The 19,245-nt window shown below is 41.4% G+C and overlaps 1 protein-coding gene across 2 annotated transcripts in view; it reads left to right on the forward strand.

Moving 5' to 3' along the window:
- The window catches only part of LOC116689707 (transient receptor potential cation channel subfamily M member 7), an 89,912-nt gene that overhangs the window by 3,403 nt on the left and 67,264 nt on the right, over nucleotides 1–19,245 (forward strand). Inside the window, exons 5-20 of one of the 2 annotated variants that reach the window (XM_032516316.1) lie at nucleotides 1,858–2,071; nucleotides 2,942–3,066; nucleotides 3,310–3,481; nucleotides 4,088–4,262; nucleotides 5,485–5,608; nucleotides 5,965–6,037; nucleotides 9,448–9,548; nucleotides 10,110–10,244; nucleotides 10,355–10,408; nucleotides 10,496–10,636; nucleotides 10,932–11,066; nucleotides 11,235–11,512; nucleotides 11,609–11,837; nucleotides 14,537–14,692; nucleotides 15,103–15,246; nucleotides 18,865–18,886. In XM_032516316.1, coding sequence (XP_032372207.1) covers nucleotides 1,858–2,071; nucleotides 2,942–3,066; nucleotides 3,310–3,481; nucleotides 4,088–4,262; nucleotides 5,485–5,608; nucleotides 5,965–6,037; nucleotides 9,448–9,548; nucleotides 10,110–10,244; nucleotides 10,355–10,408; nucleotides 10,496–10,636; nucleotides 10,932–11,066; nucleotides 11,235–11,512; nucleotides 11,609–11,837; nucleotides 14,537–14,692; nucleotides 15,103–15,246; nucleotides 18,865–18,879 — 2,271 coding nt within the window. In that variant the 3' untranslated portion in view covers nucleotides 18,880–18,886. Of the gene's footprint in view, nucleotides 1–1,857; nucleotides 2,072–2,941; nucleotides 3,067–3,309; nucleotides 3,482–4,087; nucleotides 4,263–5,484; nucleotides 5,609–5,964; nucleotides 6,038–9,447; nucleotides 9,549–10,109; nucleotides 10,245–10,354; nucleotides 10,409–10,495; nucleotides 10,637–10,931; nucleotides 11,067–11,234; nucleotides 11,513–11,608; nucleotides 11,838–14,536; nucleotides 14,693–15,102; nucleotides 15,247–18,864; nucleotides 18,887–19,245 lie in introns of those variants that run through there. The other variant, XM_032516323.1, reaches the window with a different exon arrangement.

A 19,245-nucleotide genomic window follows, 5' to 3' on the forward strand; every position in this document is an offset into this window, starting at 1 on the left:
TCTCTTGGCACAGCTACCAGAAGACTTAGAACTTTCAGAAAGGTTGCCCACGTCACATATACGTCGTTAAGGTCAGTTGGAGGCTGCGCAGTAACGCTCAGCACTCACCGGGAAAAGTGCTTTAAATAGCCTTTACTGGTCTCCGTCCAGAGCAATGGGATCTGTTGGTCCTGCCAATGGTATCGACGTTCTGCAACCGGTGGAAATCAGGTGTAGTGCCCACTGCACTAAGGCCAGGCTGGCAAGGATCTACCAAACCCATAATCTTTGTTACCCTCGGTGAAGAGGCCAGCCAGCAGACCAATACATATGCTCTGGTTTTGCCCAAGTCTTAATTCATTCTGGATGGGTGTTTTTTAAATCTTTCAGTGAAATGTTTTAAATCAAAATAGACCCCGACCCAGTTTGTGCCCTCTTTGGCGTAAGACCAGGAAAATCTCAAGCTCAGCTACCAGATAAGACAGTTGTGGTCATAGCACTCACCACACTTGTGGCTAGATGTTTAAACCTTTTGAAGTGGAAGCAACAAGTTCCCCCATCCTTTGCTCATTGGGTGAAGAATATGATGAATATGACATTTTAAAACAAGAAAAAATGAAAAAGATCTTCCCAAACATTTAGTATTGTATGGAAGCCTTTTTTAATTTTTTTTTTTTTACCTTTTTTGACTCTCTCCAAGATCCCCTTGATAAAGAGTAGAGTAGATAACATATCAATTTTACCATAACAAAAGAGTGAACCCCCCCCCCATATTATTTACCTGTATTTTTTTGAATTATTTTCTTTTTCTATTTCTTTCTTTCCCCTTTCCTTCTTTGTTCTTTTTTGTTGCCTTTCAACTCCATTCTCACCTATCCCACAATAACCTGTATGAACAGTTCCAGTCCGGTTTCCGCTCCCTCCATAGCACTGAAACAGCACTTGTCAAAATCACCAATGACCTCCTCATTACAACTGATTCTGGACTCCTCACCATCCTCATACTTTTTCCGTCTCCGCCCCTTGGTTCATCCCCGATCTTCGTCTCATGAAAGCCAAAGGTCGTCAACTCCCCACACAACTTGTTAAAGCGTGCCTTCCCTCCCTGGTCCCCCTCATCTGCAAATTTAACATTCACTTCCACTGTTACGCCGATGACACCCAGCTCTACCTCTCCACCAAACCCTCGTCCACTCTTCCGCCCACCTCCCTTACAGATTGCATCTCTGAAATAAAAACTTGCCTCACCCAAAACTTCCTCAAATTAAACAGTAATAAAATCAAGGTTCTCCTCAATGGCACCAAATTAACTCTTTCCAAAACAGACAGTTTTTTTCTCACTATTGATAACTGCTCATTTATCAACATTGATTCATTCCCCCTTTTAAAGTCACAACTCAAAACACATCTGTTCAAAACTGCCTATTCCACTTAAATGTCTATTGCTTTGCCTTTTCTGTTGTTTTAGTTGTTTAATATTTTTTTGGTGTTTTTAATGTATGTATACCCTGTACGGCGTCCTCGAGTGCCGAGAAAGGCGCCTTTAAATAAAATATATTATTATTATTATTATTATTATTATTATTATTATTATTATTATTATGTGTTATGTACATATATTGTGTTAATGTATCTTACTTATTGATTGTTTATAATAATTGGTACAATGATGTTGTTGTTTTTTGTATTAACTTTCTTCAAAATCAGTAAAACATTTTTTTTTTTAGAGATGTAGAGCTGACACTATAAGACAATTAATCAACTATTCATTTTTCAACCAAGCACTGCTTGGTTTTAGCTTCTCGGATATTGCTGCTTTTTTCTGCTTTATATGTTCATGTCAACATGCTGTTCTTTTATCTGTGCAAACGTGGGCAGTATGTTCGTTTGGCCCACGACTCGCCGCCAGAGAGCATCCTGCGGCTGATGCTGAAGGAGTGGCATATGGAGCTTCCTAAGATCCTCATCTCTGTCCACGGAGGAGTTCAGAACTTTGAGCTGCACCCACGCCTCAAGCAGGTGGTAGGCAAGGGCCTCATCAAAGCTGCAGTCACTACCGGGGCCTGGATACTCACCGGAGGGGTCAACACAGGTGTGCAGTCAGAGAGAGATTATTTAAGTCTTGAATGAGAAATAACAAACGTCCAGAATAATGGGATAAATGTTTAGCTCATGGCAGTGTTTTTCCTGAATAGAGAAAGTTGTGGCACCTCTTCAGAGAAGTTTATGGCCAGCGCCAAAATGTCCCCCTCATCCACAGCTGCTATGTTGTACAGATGTGGCTGTTGCTGCTGCAGCTAAACTGATGAAAAGAGTTACAGTACATTGATAAGATTGAGGACCAATTCACATTAATTCAAATGGTGCCACATTTCGGTACATAAGGTTTCCCAGTTTGATGGTAAAGGATGTAACCTGGTTTAATTTGTGCAGCCTTATTGCTGTGACATGTGAGATTAATTGGATTTTATAGTAGGCTCCTGCTTAACTAATCAAATACAAATGAGCTACACAGTGCTTTCTAGTGTGTTGTAACATAACATAACGCCACGGTAACGGCAACCCGTTTCTTCTGGAAAAACCCTGCATGGGAAAATAATACAGCCAACGTGTAATTGTTAAACTGCCTTCTGAGTGTCATAAAGAATTGGTGTTATTGTTATTGAATGGATATTGCAGCTAAATAACTTATACTTTCCACCCCTGCTCCCTCACACATTCTATGCATGAATACTTACGCACATTTACGTTGTACTCTGGCACTATGGCAGAAGTTATATACCGGGCTCTAAGCGTGTCATTTGGCTATGTCGTGGCCGAGGTGTGTCTGCAGCTACAGCGCAACGTTAAGATGGTGTGGTCTGATCATAGTGTTTAAATCATTGCTCACAGGGTCAATCACCCAGACCAGCCTCTGGCACCCTGACCAGTTTATTGATTGTTTAATGTATTCTTTCTAAAGGTGTGGCTAAGCATGTGGGAGACGCTCTCAAAGAACACTGTTCAAGATCATCAAAGAAAATTTGCGCTATTGGGATCGCATCCTGGGGAGTCATTGAAAACAGGAACGATCTCATTGGCAGAGACGTAAGATGCAGCTTTAATTTGTTCAAGATTGTTTCAAAAGATCTTGATACTTCGACAGCAATTCCTAAAATACCCGATAACCTCGCAATCTATTTAATGTTGAGTCTTTTTCATGACAGAATTAATTTAGTCATAGCCCAGATTGTTTTATTGATAAACAGAAGTCATTTTTCCTTTCTTTTTTTGCTCACTCTCCTATCCTCTTTCCTTCTACTCCTTTGTGTCAATCTGTCAACTCTGCAGATTGTTGCTCCGTATCAGACGCTGCTGAACCCTCTAAGCAAACTAAACGTTCTCAACAATCTGCATTCCCATTTCCTCCTGGTGGATGATGGGACAGTAGGCAAGTACGGCGCTGAGGTCCAACTGCGGCGGGACCTGGAAAAGCACATCAACCTCCAAAGAATACACGCACGTAAGAAAAACTGAAACTTCAATACAATAGTTTCCAGTGCTTGGATTCTTGAAAGACATCCCTTTAGCAGCAGTCTTGGACTCTTCTGAGATAATGCAGTGACATTGTTTGTGTCTGGAAAGCCAGAAACATTACCTTACTTATTACTCATCTCCCCTAGTCAAAATACATTTCCCGTGCTAAATTACGGAAATCAAGAGTGTCCCATAATTAAACATTTGCCAACTTGAGTTTGTCATTTTGTTGTTGGGGGCTTTGAATTTGTACATAACAAAGGTTCAACTCCACACTGTGTTGTACATGATTTTAAATGTGAGCCAGTGCCTCGAATTCAATCAAATATACTGCCCTCTTCTTTAAAAAAAAAAGCCTAACTTAAATTCCATGTTATGCTTTTTCTTTTACTTGCTCATGATGGTCAGTGAACATAAAGTTGTCAGAAATGTCCATGAAAATGTCCCTAATGCTCAGATATGCCTGCCACAGGTTGGCACATCACTTTAATTTTGACTACAAATGCATCATTGATGCAACTGTCACTTGGGTGGAGCTGTGTTAATAGAATAACTTTAGAGCTGAGCCCACTCTTCATCTTCCTTCTTGTAGGAATTGGTCAGGGTGTTCCTGTTGTGGCCCTGATAATTCAAGGGGGTCCCAATGTGATCCTGACTGTGCTAGACTACCTTCAGAAGAGCCCTCCTGTCCCAGTGGTGGTGTGTGAGGGGACCGGCCGTGCTGCTGACATACTGGCCTATGTCCACAAGCAGACTGAAGAGGGAGGGTAGGACACACACACACACACACACCCACACACAAACAAAAAAACATACTGTTTTAGTCTTGATTTTTTTATTTGTGTAATGACAAATTAAATTATGAACAACAGATAGGAAAGGAAAAACTGAAAGGAGAAACAGTAGGTTCCAAACAGAGAATTAAACTGCATATATTATGCTTTTTGGTTTTTCCCTTTCTTTTATTGCGTTATACTAGTGTAGTGCACGTTGAAAATGTGCCTGTTTGGAACTGGCCAATTGCTTGGCCTGTACAAGCAATAACTGCTTGTAGAATTCTTTAAAACCAAATACCCCAAAATTACTTACAACAGGATCCCAAACCACTTAATATGCAACTCCACAGTACAGCCTACTAATGACTTACAGTGTAGGCCACTTCTACATCAGAGGAAGACATTGTACTACTATATTTACCTGACAGAACGGGGGAATTCAGAAAGTAGGCTAATTACAAAATATCACAATGGCAACGTGGAGTAATCAGACATAGACTCATGGGCTCATGGCATTGCGCTACCCAACTGGCCCGTTATGGGAACTAATCAGCACCTATCTGCAATCATCAACTACCAGAGCCGAACTGTGGGTGTGCGCACAGAGAGAGAGAGTGCCACAAACTTTGCACTGCACTCACTCGTGCCCGTAGCAAGACACCTGTCAAGTTTGAAATCCGTAATAGTCTGTTATTAAAGAGTTGAAACAAGTTGAACTTGTGAGTGTAGTTAAAAGTTATCAGCTGAAGGCTCAAACATACGCTGCAAAATGCACACAACCACAATTTGCTTCTTCAATGTTAGATGTATCCATGAAAGCAATCTGGTAAGTAAAACTTTGATTAATAGTTTGGTTATCTTGGTCAGTGATCCAAATAGTGATCCAGTGTAGTTATATATTTCTTTGCTGCTTCTATTTAAGATTTATCTTTTTGTTAGTTGACATGCAAAAAATGACCCAACCAATCACTGCTATGTTTAAGCAAAAAGTTAGGGCTTCATTATAGCCTGTCACCGGAAACACGCACAGATCCAAAGCAGATACGATTAAGGTTTATCCATTCCTTTGAAGGTTAGTTAACAGGAAAAAAGTAATGGAATATTAAAAGTAACAAAAATAATTAAATGAATACACCTATATTTTTAGTGTTTTACAACTGTGTAAATTTGAGCAGTGTGACCGTAACCATGTAATACTGTAATTGTTCTACAGTAGTCTTCCTGATGGAGTGGAGACTGACATCATCGCAACCATCAAGAAAACCTTTAACTTCAGCCACAGTGATGCCATCCATCTCTTTCAGACTCTGATGGAGTGCATGAAGAGCAAAGAATTGGTACATTCATGCATGTTTTAATCACTTTCATACACTTCTTGTCATTCATGTTAATTTCTTATTTATTCCCATTTCAATTAGTGCTGCAGTAAAATAAACTTGCAAAGATCAGATTCATTTAATAAAATTCCTGAAAACCAAATGCAAAAGCTAATGAAAAAGCCATAGAAAGTACAACAGCTTAACTAAATGAACCCATTGAAGCACTGCCACAGAGACAACTGTGATGGTCCCACAGTTAGTTAGTTTTTATTTTTTATTTTTTATAGAGTAAAATATATCCCAAACTCTTGAAACATCTGGATAATGTCTGTGGGAACATGTTGATAAGTGCTATCTTGTTTCTTGGAAAACAGATCACTGTGTTTCACATCAGCTCCGAGGAGCACCAGGACATTGACGTAGCCATTCTGAGGGCTTTACTCCAAGGTTAGTGGATGATTCCTCTCTAAATCTTTTTTTTCTCCCCAATTTCTTTAATAAAAGGACTGAGTCATAAAAGGCATATAAAGTTGACTTAGTCTATTCAAATGCTGAGGTTGTTGGCATTGAGAAATAAAGATTTCAAGACTTTGTCATGTTTTCATTCTGATATAGATATGCTTTGAGAACAGCATTCCCCCTGTGTGCCCCTCTTTGTGTTCCTGAGGAGATCATGTTGCCCACATTCACAGGGCCTCCTCATTTCAACACTTTCAGTCACCAAGCTATATGTCTTTTTCCTCTTCTTTTTAGCAGTTTGTTAGAAAAAGAGAAAAAGTCGTACATCCACCTGAGCATGTTTAATGACATCCACTTGAACAGAGATAGTAGCCAATTTTCAAAACAAAACAAAACGTAAAAATATATGTATTTAAATATATATATGAATCGATTGGTAGAGCTTAAATCAATTCATTAATGTGAATCAATTTTTTTGCACACCCAAAGTAATTATGCACCTATGCATACAAATATGACGTGCAGAGTTCCCCAAGGCTCCATTCTGGGGCATCTTCTGTTTAATATCTACATGCTTCCACTGGCTCAGATTATGGAAAAAAACAAAATAAGTTACCATAGTTATGCGGACGACACACAGATGTACATTACCTTTATTGCCAGGGGACTAAAGTCCAACACAACAACTGAGTACGTGCATTGAACAAATTAACAACTGGATGTGAAAGATGTGTTCCTAAATAAAATTATGAAAAAAGTTGGAGCTTGGAGCAAAAGAGGAACAATTAAAAGTGAGTGCTTAGCTTCAATCAACAATGTTTAAAACAACAGACAAAGCCAAAAAATCTTGGTGTAGTCATGGACTCAGACCTGAATTTCAACAGCCACGTTAAGACAATTACAAAGTCAGCATATTATCAGCTTAAGAATTTCTCAAGGGTTAAAGGAATTACTGTATGTTTCAGCAGTAGAGATGCACTGGAATTGGTATGACTGGCGACCGGCCGGTCAGTCCGAGATATGTTGATTTTATGACAGTCAAATGCTGTAAATAAAAACATTGTAAAGGCTACCATACACAATTCATAGAAATTATGTATAGGCTAACAAATAATAACAATAAACCCACTATTAATTACAGTATGTTAATGCAGTGAAACTACAGCATGTAAATAATGCACATAAAATACTAATGTGAGCAAAGGCGTTCAACAATTGCCACTTTAGATGTGTGTGAATTTCCCATACGAGGAGTAATTTATAAAGTTCTATAAAGTTCTAGCAATTGATTATCTGTTAAAAAAATGTTTGATGTTGCAAAATGTAAAATGTCCTACTAAAATAAAGATAGAAAATAAATAATTGGGTGTGCTGTAAAGTTAAAATCAGTATTGGCAGGTCAAACTCAATGAAAAACAGGTATCAGCCTAAAAAATTGTAATTGGTGCATTTCTTCTCAGTCGTATATGGAAAAACTGACCCATGCTTTTATCTTCACTAGACTCCACTACTGTAACTGTCTTTACATGTCTCCCTAAAAAATCAATCGGACAGCTGCAGTTGATTCAGAACGCTGCTGCTTGGGTCCTCACTAAGACCAAGAGAGTAGATCACATCACTCCAGTTCACTGGCTTCCAGTCCCTCAAAGAATTGATTTCCAAATACTTCTGTTGGTTTATAAAGCACTGAACGTTTTGTGGCCCAAAAACCACCCAGACCTCTCAGGTCATTTGGGACACGTCTGCTTTTTGTTCCCGGAGTCAAAACTAAATAGGGAGAAGCAGCGATTAGTTTTTATGCATCACCTATCTGGAACAAACTCCCAGAAAACTGCAGGTCCACTGCAAATCTCAGTTCTTTTAAATCATGGCTGAAGACCTTTCTTTTTGATGTTTCCTTTCTTCAAATGATTGTTCACTTTTTATATTGCACGGTAACTTGTAGTCTCATATTGTTTCGTTTTTTATGTGTTTAATTGTTACTGAAGATAGATTGTTGAAAATTGGAACTGTATGACAATCTATCCAAGTATATAATGAGAATTAAAAAGTCCAGTTGGATTGGCTGTTCTGGGAACAGCAAGGATTGCGGGTGGATTACGTGTATAGAGCAACGGCTTACACATTGTCTCACACTAGCGTCCTATAATCAAGTATTTTATCTTTTTTTTTTATTGTTTTCAACTTTAATAATTAAAATAAAACACTTTGAATTGACCTGTTGCTGAAATGTGATATACAAATAAAGCTTCCTTGCCTTGAGCAACTTACTTTGTTTTCATTATGTTGTAGAAAATCTGTGTCTTTTTATTTATTCAATATAACTGCGGTTGGAATAAAAAGAAGACAAATACCTAGTTAACACTGACTCGCTGTTGTGTAAACACAAGCACTCTTCTATTCTAAGTATAAAAAGAAATAATTCACTGGAAAGAGGTGTTTTACACTGAATGTGGGTGTAGGCAAAAGACAAAAGCAAGGAATTTTTGAGTGATTGCAGATAATTGATAGTCTGGAGAAAGTTGTTCAAACACTCAAAAAACAAACAGTGACAGTAATCCTGGTAAAAAAGCAACTCCTCAAAAGGACAGAGAAGTAGAAGAATATTGAGTGTTGCTTAAAGATATTTCTCTCTTCTACTTTCATTAAATTTACTTAGAAGTTTGGATGTTACTTTTTTTTTTTATTGCTAAAACGGCAGTGGTCACAACGAAAGCCTGTGTGCAAAACTCGCAACTACAGTCTGCATTACAACAGTCACCTGAGTCAAACAGCTCACGTCACCTGCACAACTCATTCCAAACAACGCAACTCTTTGCACGTCTCAAAACAGGCTCGGTGCAGCGAAACGCTACGAACAATCCTCACTGAGAACACACGGCTACTCAGAAGACGCAGAGTAAAAACACTAGCATCAAAAAAACATACAGAAATTACTAACTTTTCATCTTTATAGTTTCAGTAATTGAAGTGACTTCATACTTATCAAGATTTTCTGCAAGAAGAGTGATTTTGTGCATTTTTAAGCAGACTACCTGAGAGCTCAAGTTATTTGGAATTCATTTTTGTAATTTTGGTCCGTGGAAATTTCCAATGGATTCTTATTTGACCTTCACACAAACAATTCTGCGTACAGTGATTATGACGATTTGATTCAGATTAACCACTTGTTAACCAGATTAGTTTGTAAGAAAACAGTGGACTGAACAGTGATTTCCTTTGTAGTCTAATCTGCTGCGTTGCGGCAATATTGTTTAAGTGACTGTATATCTGCCCTTGCCCTGCACTACTAATCCTGCTAGCTGGCAAATAGGAAACACACTGTAAATAAGGCTTTATGTGTATGTGAATAAATATCTGTGTATATGTTTACACATGGCTGTTTCTGTGTATTTCAGGTACAAATGCATCTGCCTTTGATCAGTTGGTCCTGACACTGGCCTGGAACCGGGTAGACATTGCCAAGAATCATGTGTTTGTGTACGGACAGCAGCTTCTGGTACGTATGCATGCTTGAGTGTACCTGTGACACATCTTTGACAGATGTTTGCTTAGCTGAGCATTACCTCCAAAACTTTGGAGTTGGCCAAAATGACCCCAGAATCTTTGCTAACCACAATCTGCCGTCTGAGGAGCTATGGAACTTGAATTAGGCAGATTGTATATTGTTAAACTTGGGTGAATCCTGGCTTTTGCGTGAAAACGAGGATATATGATATTTATTTATGTTTCTTAACATAACATAACAGAAAACAAACAGATAACATGCATATCAATGTAGTTCATGAATCTTCACAGCTCTCCTGTAGGTAGTCTAGCATGGTCAGGATCACATTGGGGCCACTCTCAAAGATCAGGGCCACAACAGGGACACCCTAACCAATTGCTACAAGAAGGAAGATGAAGAGTGGTCTCAGCTCTAATGTTATCCTACTAATACCGCTCTACCCAAGTAATGTGGACATATTTTTGGCATTCTCCTCTATTGTGTTAGTTTTATAAATAATCATTTACTGTTGAAATATGGTTTAAAACAACATGCTTATCTTTGTATGTATAGGTGAGCTCCTTGGAGCAAGCAATGCTGGATGCACTCGTGATGGACAGGGTGGATTTCGTCAAGTTGCTCATAGAAAACGGTGTGAACATGCACCGTTTCCTGACAATCAGTCGGCTAGAGGAGCTCTACAACACGGTAACATTCTGAAACATGCACCTGCACCTGAAAAACAGAGATGGGCGGGCTGTAAAGAATACAGTATGTGTGTTTTTGAGTTGTAAATCTTTTTGTATATTCAATTTTAGAAACAACCTCCCAACAACCCAACTCTTCTCCACCTGGTTAGAGATGTTAAACAGGTAATCTTTAGCCATGTTTTTATCAGTTGACATTCACAAGAATCTGTTCAATCTAGTTCACCACTTTGTTTCTGTGCCTTCTCGCAGAGTCATCTGCCCCCAAGCTATAAGATCACTTTGATTGATGTGGGCCTGGTTATTGAGTACCTGATGGGCGGGACTTACAGGTGCAGCTACACCAAGAAACGCTTCCGAAATATTTACAAAATTCTCCACGGCAACAATAGAGTGAGTTTGAACTGTTGCAAAAATCCTGGAGTATCTTTATGGCAATGTCCTAATGGTCTTTTATAGTGTTGATATTTGAAACTTTTGTCAGCGTTTTAACATTATTTAAAGTGGTACGATACACTGATGTTAAAACCTGGCATGTTGTGTGGATCTAGTACAAAAAACTACCTACAGTAACACTTAATGCATTATGCTATTAATGTTAGGCCTGAAACAGTTATTGAATATATTACGAACAAAAGTCAGTGAAAGAAATACAACTAATCTGAAAATGTTTTCATACACTGCACAGAGGTCGGGGCGCCATGCAGCAGGTCCTGGTTCTCATTTGAGGAAAAGTCACGAGTCTTTTAACATGCAGGCTGACAAGCAGGAGAAAACGAGGCACAACCACTTCATCAAAACTGCACAGCCATACAAACCTAAGGTAAATAATTTAAGAAACGGACCACAGCTTCTTTTAAACGGGAGTATCCCACATTCCTAAAAATAAAAAGGTCTCAAGATAAAGATTTCTCTCTGCATCTAGGGAGCAATGGTTAAATGAAGTCTGTTTGCCTCTACCCCTTTCAATGCTCCTTCCTTCTCCTCCTAGCTTGAGTCTTCCATCGAGCAGAACAAAAAGAGAAGCAAAGAAGAGATTGTGGACATAGATGACCCAGAGACAAGGCGGTTTCCCTACCCTTTTAATGAGTTGTTGGTGTGGGCCGTGCTGATGAAGAGGCAGAAAATGTCACTCTTCTTCTGGCAGCATGGCGAGGAGAACATGGCAAAGGCACTGGTGGCCTGTAAGCTTTGCCGATCCATGGGCTACGAGGCCAAGAAGAGTGACGTGGTGGACAACACCTCAGAGAAGCTCAAGGAGTACTCAATGTAAGGTTTTCTGTAGCTTTGAGTCATGTCTTGTAGAAATAAAATGTATCTGTAAAAGGGAACGTGTGGACAAAACAAATTGTTATTGTTTTTCAGTGAGTTTGGGACGTTAGCAGTGGACCTGCTGGAGGAGTCGTTCAGGCAGGATGAGACCATGGCCATGAAGCTGCTCACCAATGAGCTGAAGAACTGGAGCAACTCCACATGTTTGAAGTTGGCCGTCTCCTCCCACCTACGGCCCTTTGTTGCTCATACCTGCACCCAGTTGCTGCTGTCAGACATGTGGATGGGAAGGCTGAACATGCGCAAGAACTCCTGGTACAAGGTTCATGCTCCATCTAGATTTTTATTTTTGGCAACAAACAAAAATATAAGTGCTGGCTTCTGTGCTTTGTTTTCAGTGGCTGCTGCGGTATGACTGAATTATTAGTCTATGTACAGCTCAATACAAATATTAAACCATACTTCATTGGTTTAATTTTTGTCAACATATGCTGTGCTCCTGTGGCTTGAACCAAGGTATTCTTTTATATCTAATCCCAATCTCAATTCAAGTACTTTGTTGAGGTGTGATGCTATTTGGTTTGAATTATTAATTGTGATACAATGAATAAACTGTTTATCAATTATCTTGTTTATCTCAGGTGACCTGCTGGTGCAAGCCATTCCTGATTTTTTGGTAAAACCCATAGACTTTTTAAAATATAGATGTAATCTTCGTGGAGTCACCAATAGGTTTTTTGAAGAGCCAAAATAAAGCTCAAAGTGGGCAGTTCTTGGAATTGTCTGATATCTGCTAAACTTAAAATGGGAAAAGAGGTGGCGCGTGGATCAAGCTGCCAAAATGAAGCCTACAGTAAATATTGCCCTTAATGGGAGGGGGTTATGGGGATTAGTCTTGCATTGCCAGACCTATCTTCACAGCACTTTGTCAGTTTTGACTGTCTGGGAGTTTTGTTGCAGCTGCTGTATAGTACAAGCGGAAAAGAACGTGGTCATTGGAACACTTCAGCATCCTTCCTGGACTGAAGTGCCTCTCCCTTGACGCTTGGTTACTCTGGCGTACCTTTGCCTGAAGAGTAGGCAAGCTCCATGACCTGCTTGAAGGCTGCAAATTCTTGCAGGATGGGGCCAGTTAATCCTTTGCCCCGCTCCAGCATTCCTGAGATAGGTTCCATCTGGGTTCCATCTGACCCATCCTCCTCGTGTATAGTCACTCTCCTCTCCTGAAAGACTCGGATGGTAGAGTTGCCCCAGTCCATGTTACACGCAATCAGGGCCCTGGCGGAATATGTGAAGCGCACATGGGTCCTCGGGAAGACTGACCAGTGGTTCATTCTGCTTCCTGTCATCTGGGCGGCCCTTGGTCAAAGCCATGGCTGTCCCACTTGGTTGTGGACGCTAATGCACAGGCATATACATTTTTAGGTGTTCCTCTCCCATCTGGGGTACTGGTTCACTCAACCTTTGGCTTTGCTCCCTCGTGGGCCTTCTGATGGCCTCCCACGCTGCTACATATACAGCAGCCGCAACATTCATTTTTTGAATGTGGCAGCCAGCTCCTTCTTTGTGAACAAGTGCTGGGGGTGTCACGTTGATGGATAACCTTGGTGGCTATGTGTTGATTTCACCGGTTTGTTGTCTCCTTGGTCAGCTGAGTGCTTTGCAGGCTGACCAGAGTGGCCTTTTTGTTTAGGTGTCGGCCTTGAACAAAGAAATAGTGCGGCTTCTATGTGTTCCTTGGATCAGTCTTGCATCTTGCAACCTACTCCCAGCAGCCCCTCTGCCTCTCAGGTCTCGTCTTTGCATCTTGCAGTGTCTTGACCTGGGTGATGGTTCATAGAGTTATTTTAGAAGAGTTCATTCTTTGTAATTTGTTACTTGTTAAACTATCTGAGCTTGGGCCCCACTGTTTCCTCACAGGGTGTCTTAAAGAGTTCCCCGTACATATGGAATATGTAACAGTAGAGAGATAGTCTCAATACAGTAAATTATCCTGGTCTCAACACATTGATGGAGTGGTGAAAAAAATGGGTAGAGGTCTTTCAGTTATAAGGAGATGTTCCAATTTTCTCCATTAAACTTAATTAAAACGAAGTAGTATACAGAGCAATGATTAACTGGAATGCAATGCCTGGTCATGTCATTCAAGAGCATATAAAATCTTAATTCAAAGTAATACTTAAAGAACATTTACAGGCTGAGCAATATTCTGTATTGGTTGATACTTAAGGAATGCTGTTAGAGTCATTGAGGGTGTTATGTGTGTATTTGCTTGGTCATATTATCAGTAATCAATATCACAATATCATCTCTACATTCTGTGAATAAGTTAAAGTACGGCCTGTGTTGTCTTGTGTTATGTGCTGTGCTGAATGTTGTATGTCTTATTATTTAGGATGTTTTTGTTTTTTTTGCCTATGGCCCAGCTAATGGAGATCCCAATAAATCAAATCAAATACAATACAATAGCTCTGTTCTGTTGTAACCTTGGTTCTCTGAGTTAAGAGACTATCTCGCCAGCTGTAGGCCGCTCAAAGACGGTTTTGATCTATCAAACTATCAGTGATTCCACGCCAGCACAGGTGCTTAAGGGCATAGCTGGGCAAGCCTTTGTGTATCCACCACGCGTATCCACGTATCTGACCTCAGGGGGATCATCCCTGTACATATGGAATTTGTAACGATGGAGAGATAGTCTCTTCACTCAGAGAACCAAGGTTGCAACATAACCGAGCGTTATGCTACTGAAAAAATGTCTTTCCTTAATTTTGTTGTGTTTTCATTTAAGTTTTTTTATTTGGATTTGGATACTCCCATTAAACAAACATATTGTTATTTTTTTGTGGGGGTTGCTTTTCACTGGGGCTATTAAGACAGAACATATTTGAATGATTGAACAGCCACAAAACAGGTTAGATGTGCACTCGGCAACAAAACACTTGATAGAATATTGTGTGTAGTTCTTGACTTTCTTGAAAAATATGGAAGCATCCACCCACATTAGTCTGTATTTGTCTCTAGGTGATTCTGAGTATGTTGGTACCTCCTGCCATCCTACTGTTGGAGTACAAATCTAAGGCTGAGATGGCTCATATCCCTCAGAGTCAGGACGACCACCAGATGACCATGGAGGACAGCGAACACAACTCCCAGAACATAGCTGAAGACATCCAAATGGTTTGATTTACTCAGTCCTTCTGTTTTTTTATTTTTATACTTTTAATTTGAAGCTCTAATAAAAGGTATCTCCCTAGAGTAAAAGCAGCGCTACAATGAAACAAATCAGTAAAAATGATTTGAAATTTACAAATGCATTATAATTTTAAATGAAAAATATTAAAATGTTTAGGTGGTTTTAAAATGTTAAATGAGCTGTGAACAGGTTGTATGTCTGTTGTGTAATAAGAAGAGTAACAAGACAACTTTTCACATAAAATGATTTTTGATACTAATGTGATTCTTTTACTAGTAAGTCATTTACTTGCTTACCTTCTTTCACTCATTCACATTCTCTCCTTTGCTTTCTCTCTCTTCTCCCCACATTGCACTTGCTGTTGTCTAATTTGGGCCTTGTTAACTCTCTACAGAAGGTGTTCCAGGAGGCCAGATCCCACGACCATGTGGAGGCAAAGAATGACATGGAGACACATATTCCTGCCAGGAAGCTTCCCTTAACCAAGAAAATTTATGCTTTCTACCATGCTCCCATTGTCAAGTTCTGGTCCAACACGGTATGGACACACATACACATCCATCCAAACATTTTTTTTTAATGGTTGTTTTTCTGGGTAGTATTCTAAGTAACAGGAAAGGATGTTGCTACCAAGGAGTATCTTAACACAGATTGAGGTGGAAATGCAAATAGGAACATGGAAATGGGAACTTTATTGCATAGTTTAGTTACTTTCTTTATTTGCTCTTTAGTACCTAACACAGTTTAATCCAAAGGGACTGTTACAGATGTGGTCATTGGTGATGTTCAGAATAAAGATCAACAAGAAACTAAGAGCTTTGCTTGATACTTAAGGTCCCTCTTCACCACACAAAAACCCTGCATACCTTGGCTCTGGTGAATACCCTGAATACCACAAATAGGAAAGGGGGCATGGTATAACCTCTTATCTGGCAACCAAACAGAAAGTGTTGAAACACTGAGTATGGAAACACAGCCTTATGTACAGTATTTTAGCATAGAATGGATGGACAGATGTGACCTAAGCACCGCCTGCAAGAAAGACCCATCAAACAGCATTGTACAATCCACAACATGCATTTAGTTAAGACCCCGATTTGCCGATTCTCCAACTAATCTCCAGCTCTATTGTCCCATCACTCGCGAACAAGACCCCAAGGTATTTAAACTCCTTTACTTGGGGTAAGGAATCATTCCCTACCTGAAGAAGATGCCATCAGGACCACATCATCCGCAAAAAGCAGCGATGGGATCCCCAGCCCACCAAACTGCTCCCTACCCCAACAACGCCTTGATATCCTGTCCATAAATATTACAAACAGGATTGGGGACAAAGCGCAGCCCTGGCGGAAGACCAACGCTCACCTGAAACAAGTCTGACTTACTGCCAAGAACCCGGACACAGCTCTCGCTTTGGTCATACAGAGATTGGATGACCCTGAGAGAGGACGCCCTCACCCCATACTCCCGCAGCCCTTCCCACAGTGTCTCCCGGGGGACCCGGTCATACGCCTTCTCCAGAACCACAAAACACATGTAGATAGGATGGGCCTACTCCCAGGCTCCCTCCAGCATCCTTGCGAGAGTCATGAACCCTCCTTTCCAGTACCTTGGAGTAGACTTTACCAGGGAGGCTGAGAAGTGTGATACCCCTATAATTGACACACACCCTCTGGTCCCCCTTTTTTAAGAGGGGAACCACGACCCTGGTCTGCCACTCTTTAGGCACAGAGCTTTCAGCATTTCTGGACGGATCTCATCAATCCCTGGGGTTTTGCCACTGTGGATTTGTTTAACTATCTCAGTGACTTCCACCAGGGAAATTGACGACAATCCCCCATCATCCTCCAGCTCGGCCTCTACCATAGAGGGTGGATTAGCTAGATTTAGGAGTTCCTCAAAGTGCACCTTCAACCACCCTATAACTGCCTCAGTTGAGGTCAACAGCATCCCATCCTCACTGCACACAGACTGGATGGTGCCCCGCTTCCCCCTCCTGAGGTAACGAACGTTTTTCCAGAAGCACGTTGGTGCCGACGCAAAGTCCGTCTCCATGTCTTCTCCATACTTCTCCCATAGCTGCTGCTTGCCTCTTTCATGGCAGAGGCTGCAGCCCTTCGAGCCCTTTGGTACCATGCAACTGCCTCTGGAGCCTTCCGGGATAACATATCTTCAGTTGGACGGATTCCCTGACCATCGGTGTCCACCTGGGTGTTTGTGGGTTACCGCTCCTTGAGGCAGCTAAGACACTAACACCACAGCTCCCCACCGCAGCTTCAGCAATGGAAACTTTGGACATTGTCCACTCAGTCCATTCAAGCCCCCGGCCTCCACAGGGATGCAAGAAAAGTATCGGCAGTGGTGTGAGTTAAAAGTCTGTCGGACAGGGGCCTCCTCCAGACGTTCCCAATTTACCCGCACAACCAGTTTGGGCTTACCAGGTCTGTCCAGAGTCTTCCCCCCTGACCTAATTCACCACTAGATGGTGATCAGTTGACAGCTCCGCCCCTCTCTTCACCCGAGTGTCCAAAACATACGGCCTCAGATCAGATGAAATAGTTAAAAAATTGATCACTGACTCTCGGCCTATGGTGCTCTGGTACCAAATACACTTATGAGCATCCCTAAGTTTGAACATGGTGTTTGTTATAGACAATCCATGACTAGCACAGAAGTCCAACAACAGCCAACCACTCTGGTTTAGATCAGGGAGGCCGTTCCTCCCAATCACGCCTCTCCATGTATCTCCATCATTGCCCACGTGTGCGTTGAAGTCCCCCAGAAGAACAATGGAATCCACCACTGGAGCCCCATACATGACTCCATTCAACATCTCCAAGAAGGCTGAATATTCCAAACTATTATTTGGTGTAATGCACAAACAGTTTTCCCCCACCACCACCCGCAAGTGTAGGGATGCGACCCTCTCGACCATCAGGGTATACTCCAACATAGCGGCGCTTAGCAGGAGGCTTGTGAGAATCCCCAAACCTGCCCGGCGCCTCACACCCTGGACAACTCTGGAGAAAAGAGTCCAACCCCTATCCTGGAGTATGGTTCCAGAACCAAGACTGTGCATAGAAGTAAGCCCCACCAGATCCAACTGGTAGCGCTCCACCTCCCACACAAATTCTGGCTCCTTCCCCCACAGAGAAGTGACATTCACTGCCACCCTTGTGGCAGCGCACCCAACCCCAGCGGTTTCTCCCAAAGGTGGTGGGCCCATGGGATGGAGAGAGAGGTGCCATGTAGCTTTTTTAAGGCTGTGCCAGGCCAGGCTCTGTGGCAAACCCAGCCACCAGGCGCTCGCTGACGAGCCCTCTATCTGGGCCTGGCTCCAGATGGGGGCCCCGGGCTTCCTCCAGACAGGGTCACGCCATCTCTTTCTTGTTTGGTCATAGGGTTTTGTGAACCATTCTTTGTCTGGCCCCTCACCTGAGACCACTTTGCCATGGGAGACCTTCCCAGGAGAACAAAGCTCCAAACAACACAGGTTCATAGGGACACACAAACCTCTCCACCACGATAAGGTAATGGTTCCAGGAGAATCTAATAGAGGCCAATTTTCAGAAGTCAGTTAATCTATTTCTTAGAGTGGCTAAGCAAAGTAATTCCTGGCTTGTTGGAACACCATTTTGGCCCTTTTTTCTACAAAATGAAAGCCACAACTCAGTCTGCAATCTGGGCTGTGGCTCAGTGGTAGAGCAGTTGCCTGCCAATCGGAAGGTTGGTGGTTCGATCCCCGCCCCTGCAGTCATTGTCGAAGTGTCCTTGGGCAAGACACTGAGCCCCGAGTTGCCCCTGGTGCTGCGCATCGAATGTGTGTGAATGGTGAATGTTTCCTGTAGATGTAAAAGCACTTTGAGCAGTTGTTAAGACTGGAAAAGCGCTATATAAATACAGCACATTTACATTTATTAATGAGGCAAATGATGGACCATTTCTATTACATTGCACCACCACTGCTTCTGGTTGGCTTTGTGGAGGGAGGATAAATCTATGAGTAAAAGAATGAATTTCTGCATGTATTTTTTAATTTTTCAATTTTGTTTATAAATATATATATCCCCTGAACTGCTTATCCCCTCCCTTCTGAATGCAGACTTTGTTGGGAACTGTGAGATGGAGAAGATGAATTTCCTCTTCTTTCACACAGCTAACCGCCAGCTGAGCTCAGAGGCCTCTGTCAAAATGGCAGACTATTTACTCCTAACTCAAAGTGCCATGATGAGGTTTAACCCCATTAGAGGGCCTCATCTGACCTTGTCTCAAAATATTTCAGAGAGAGGAAGCCCCTCTTGGGAACTTTCTGAATTTAGAGGCTCTTTGTCAACCCAGGCCAGTCATCATCTACATTCAGCATATCTTATAGACAGTTTGTCTACATTTCCCACATGTATAACACATACAAAACAAAAAAAGAATGTATCCTTTATATTTTGAAATGTATTTTATGTTTTTGGAGTTGTTTATAGGTCTTGTGTATTTCTTATGGTCAGCTCTTCTACCTGGGCTTCTTGATGACATACTCGTATGT

Source organism: Etheostoma spectabile, chromosome 1, assembly GCF_008692095.1.
Source record: "Etheostoma spectabile isolate EspeVRDwgs_2016 chromosome 1, UIUC_Espe_1.0, whole genome shotgun sequence".
NCBI classification, from domain to species: Eukaryota; Metazoa; Chordata; class Actinopteri; order Perciformes; family Percidae; genus Etheostoma; species Etheostoma spectabile.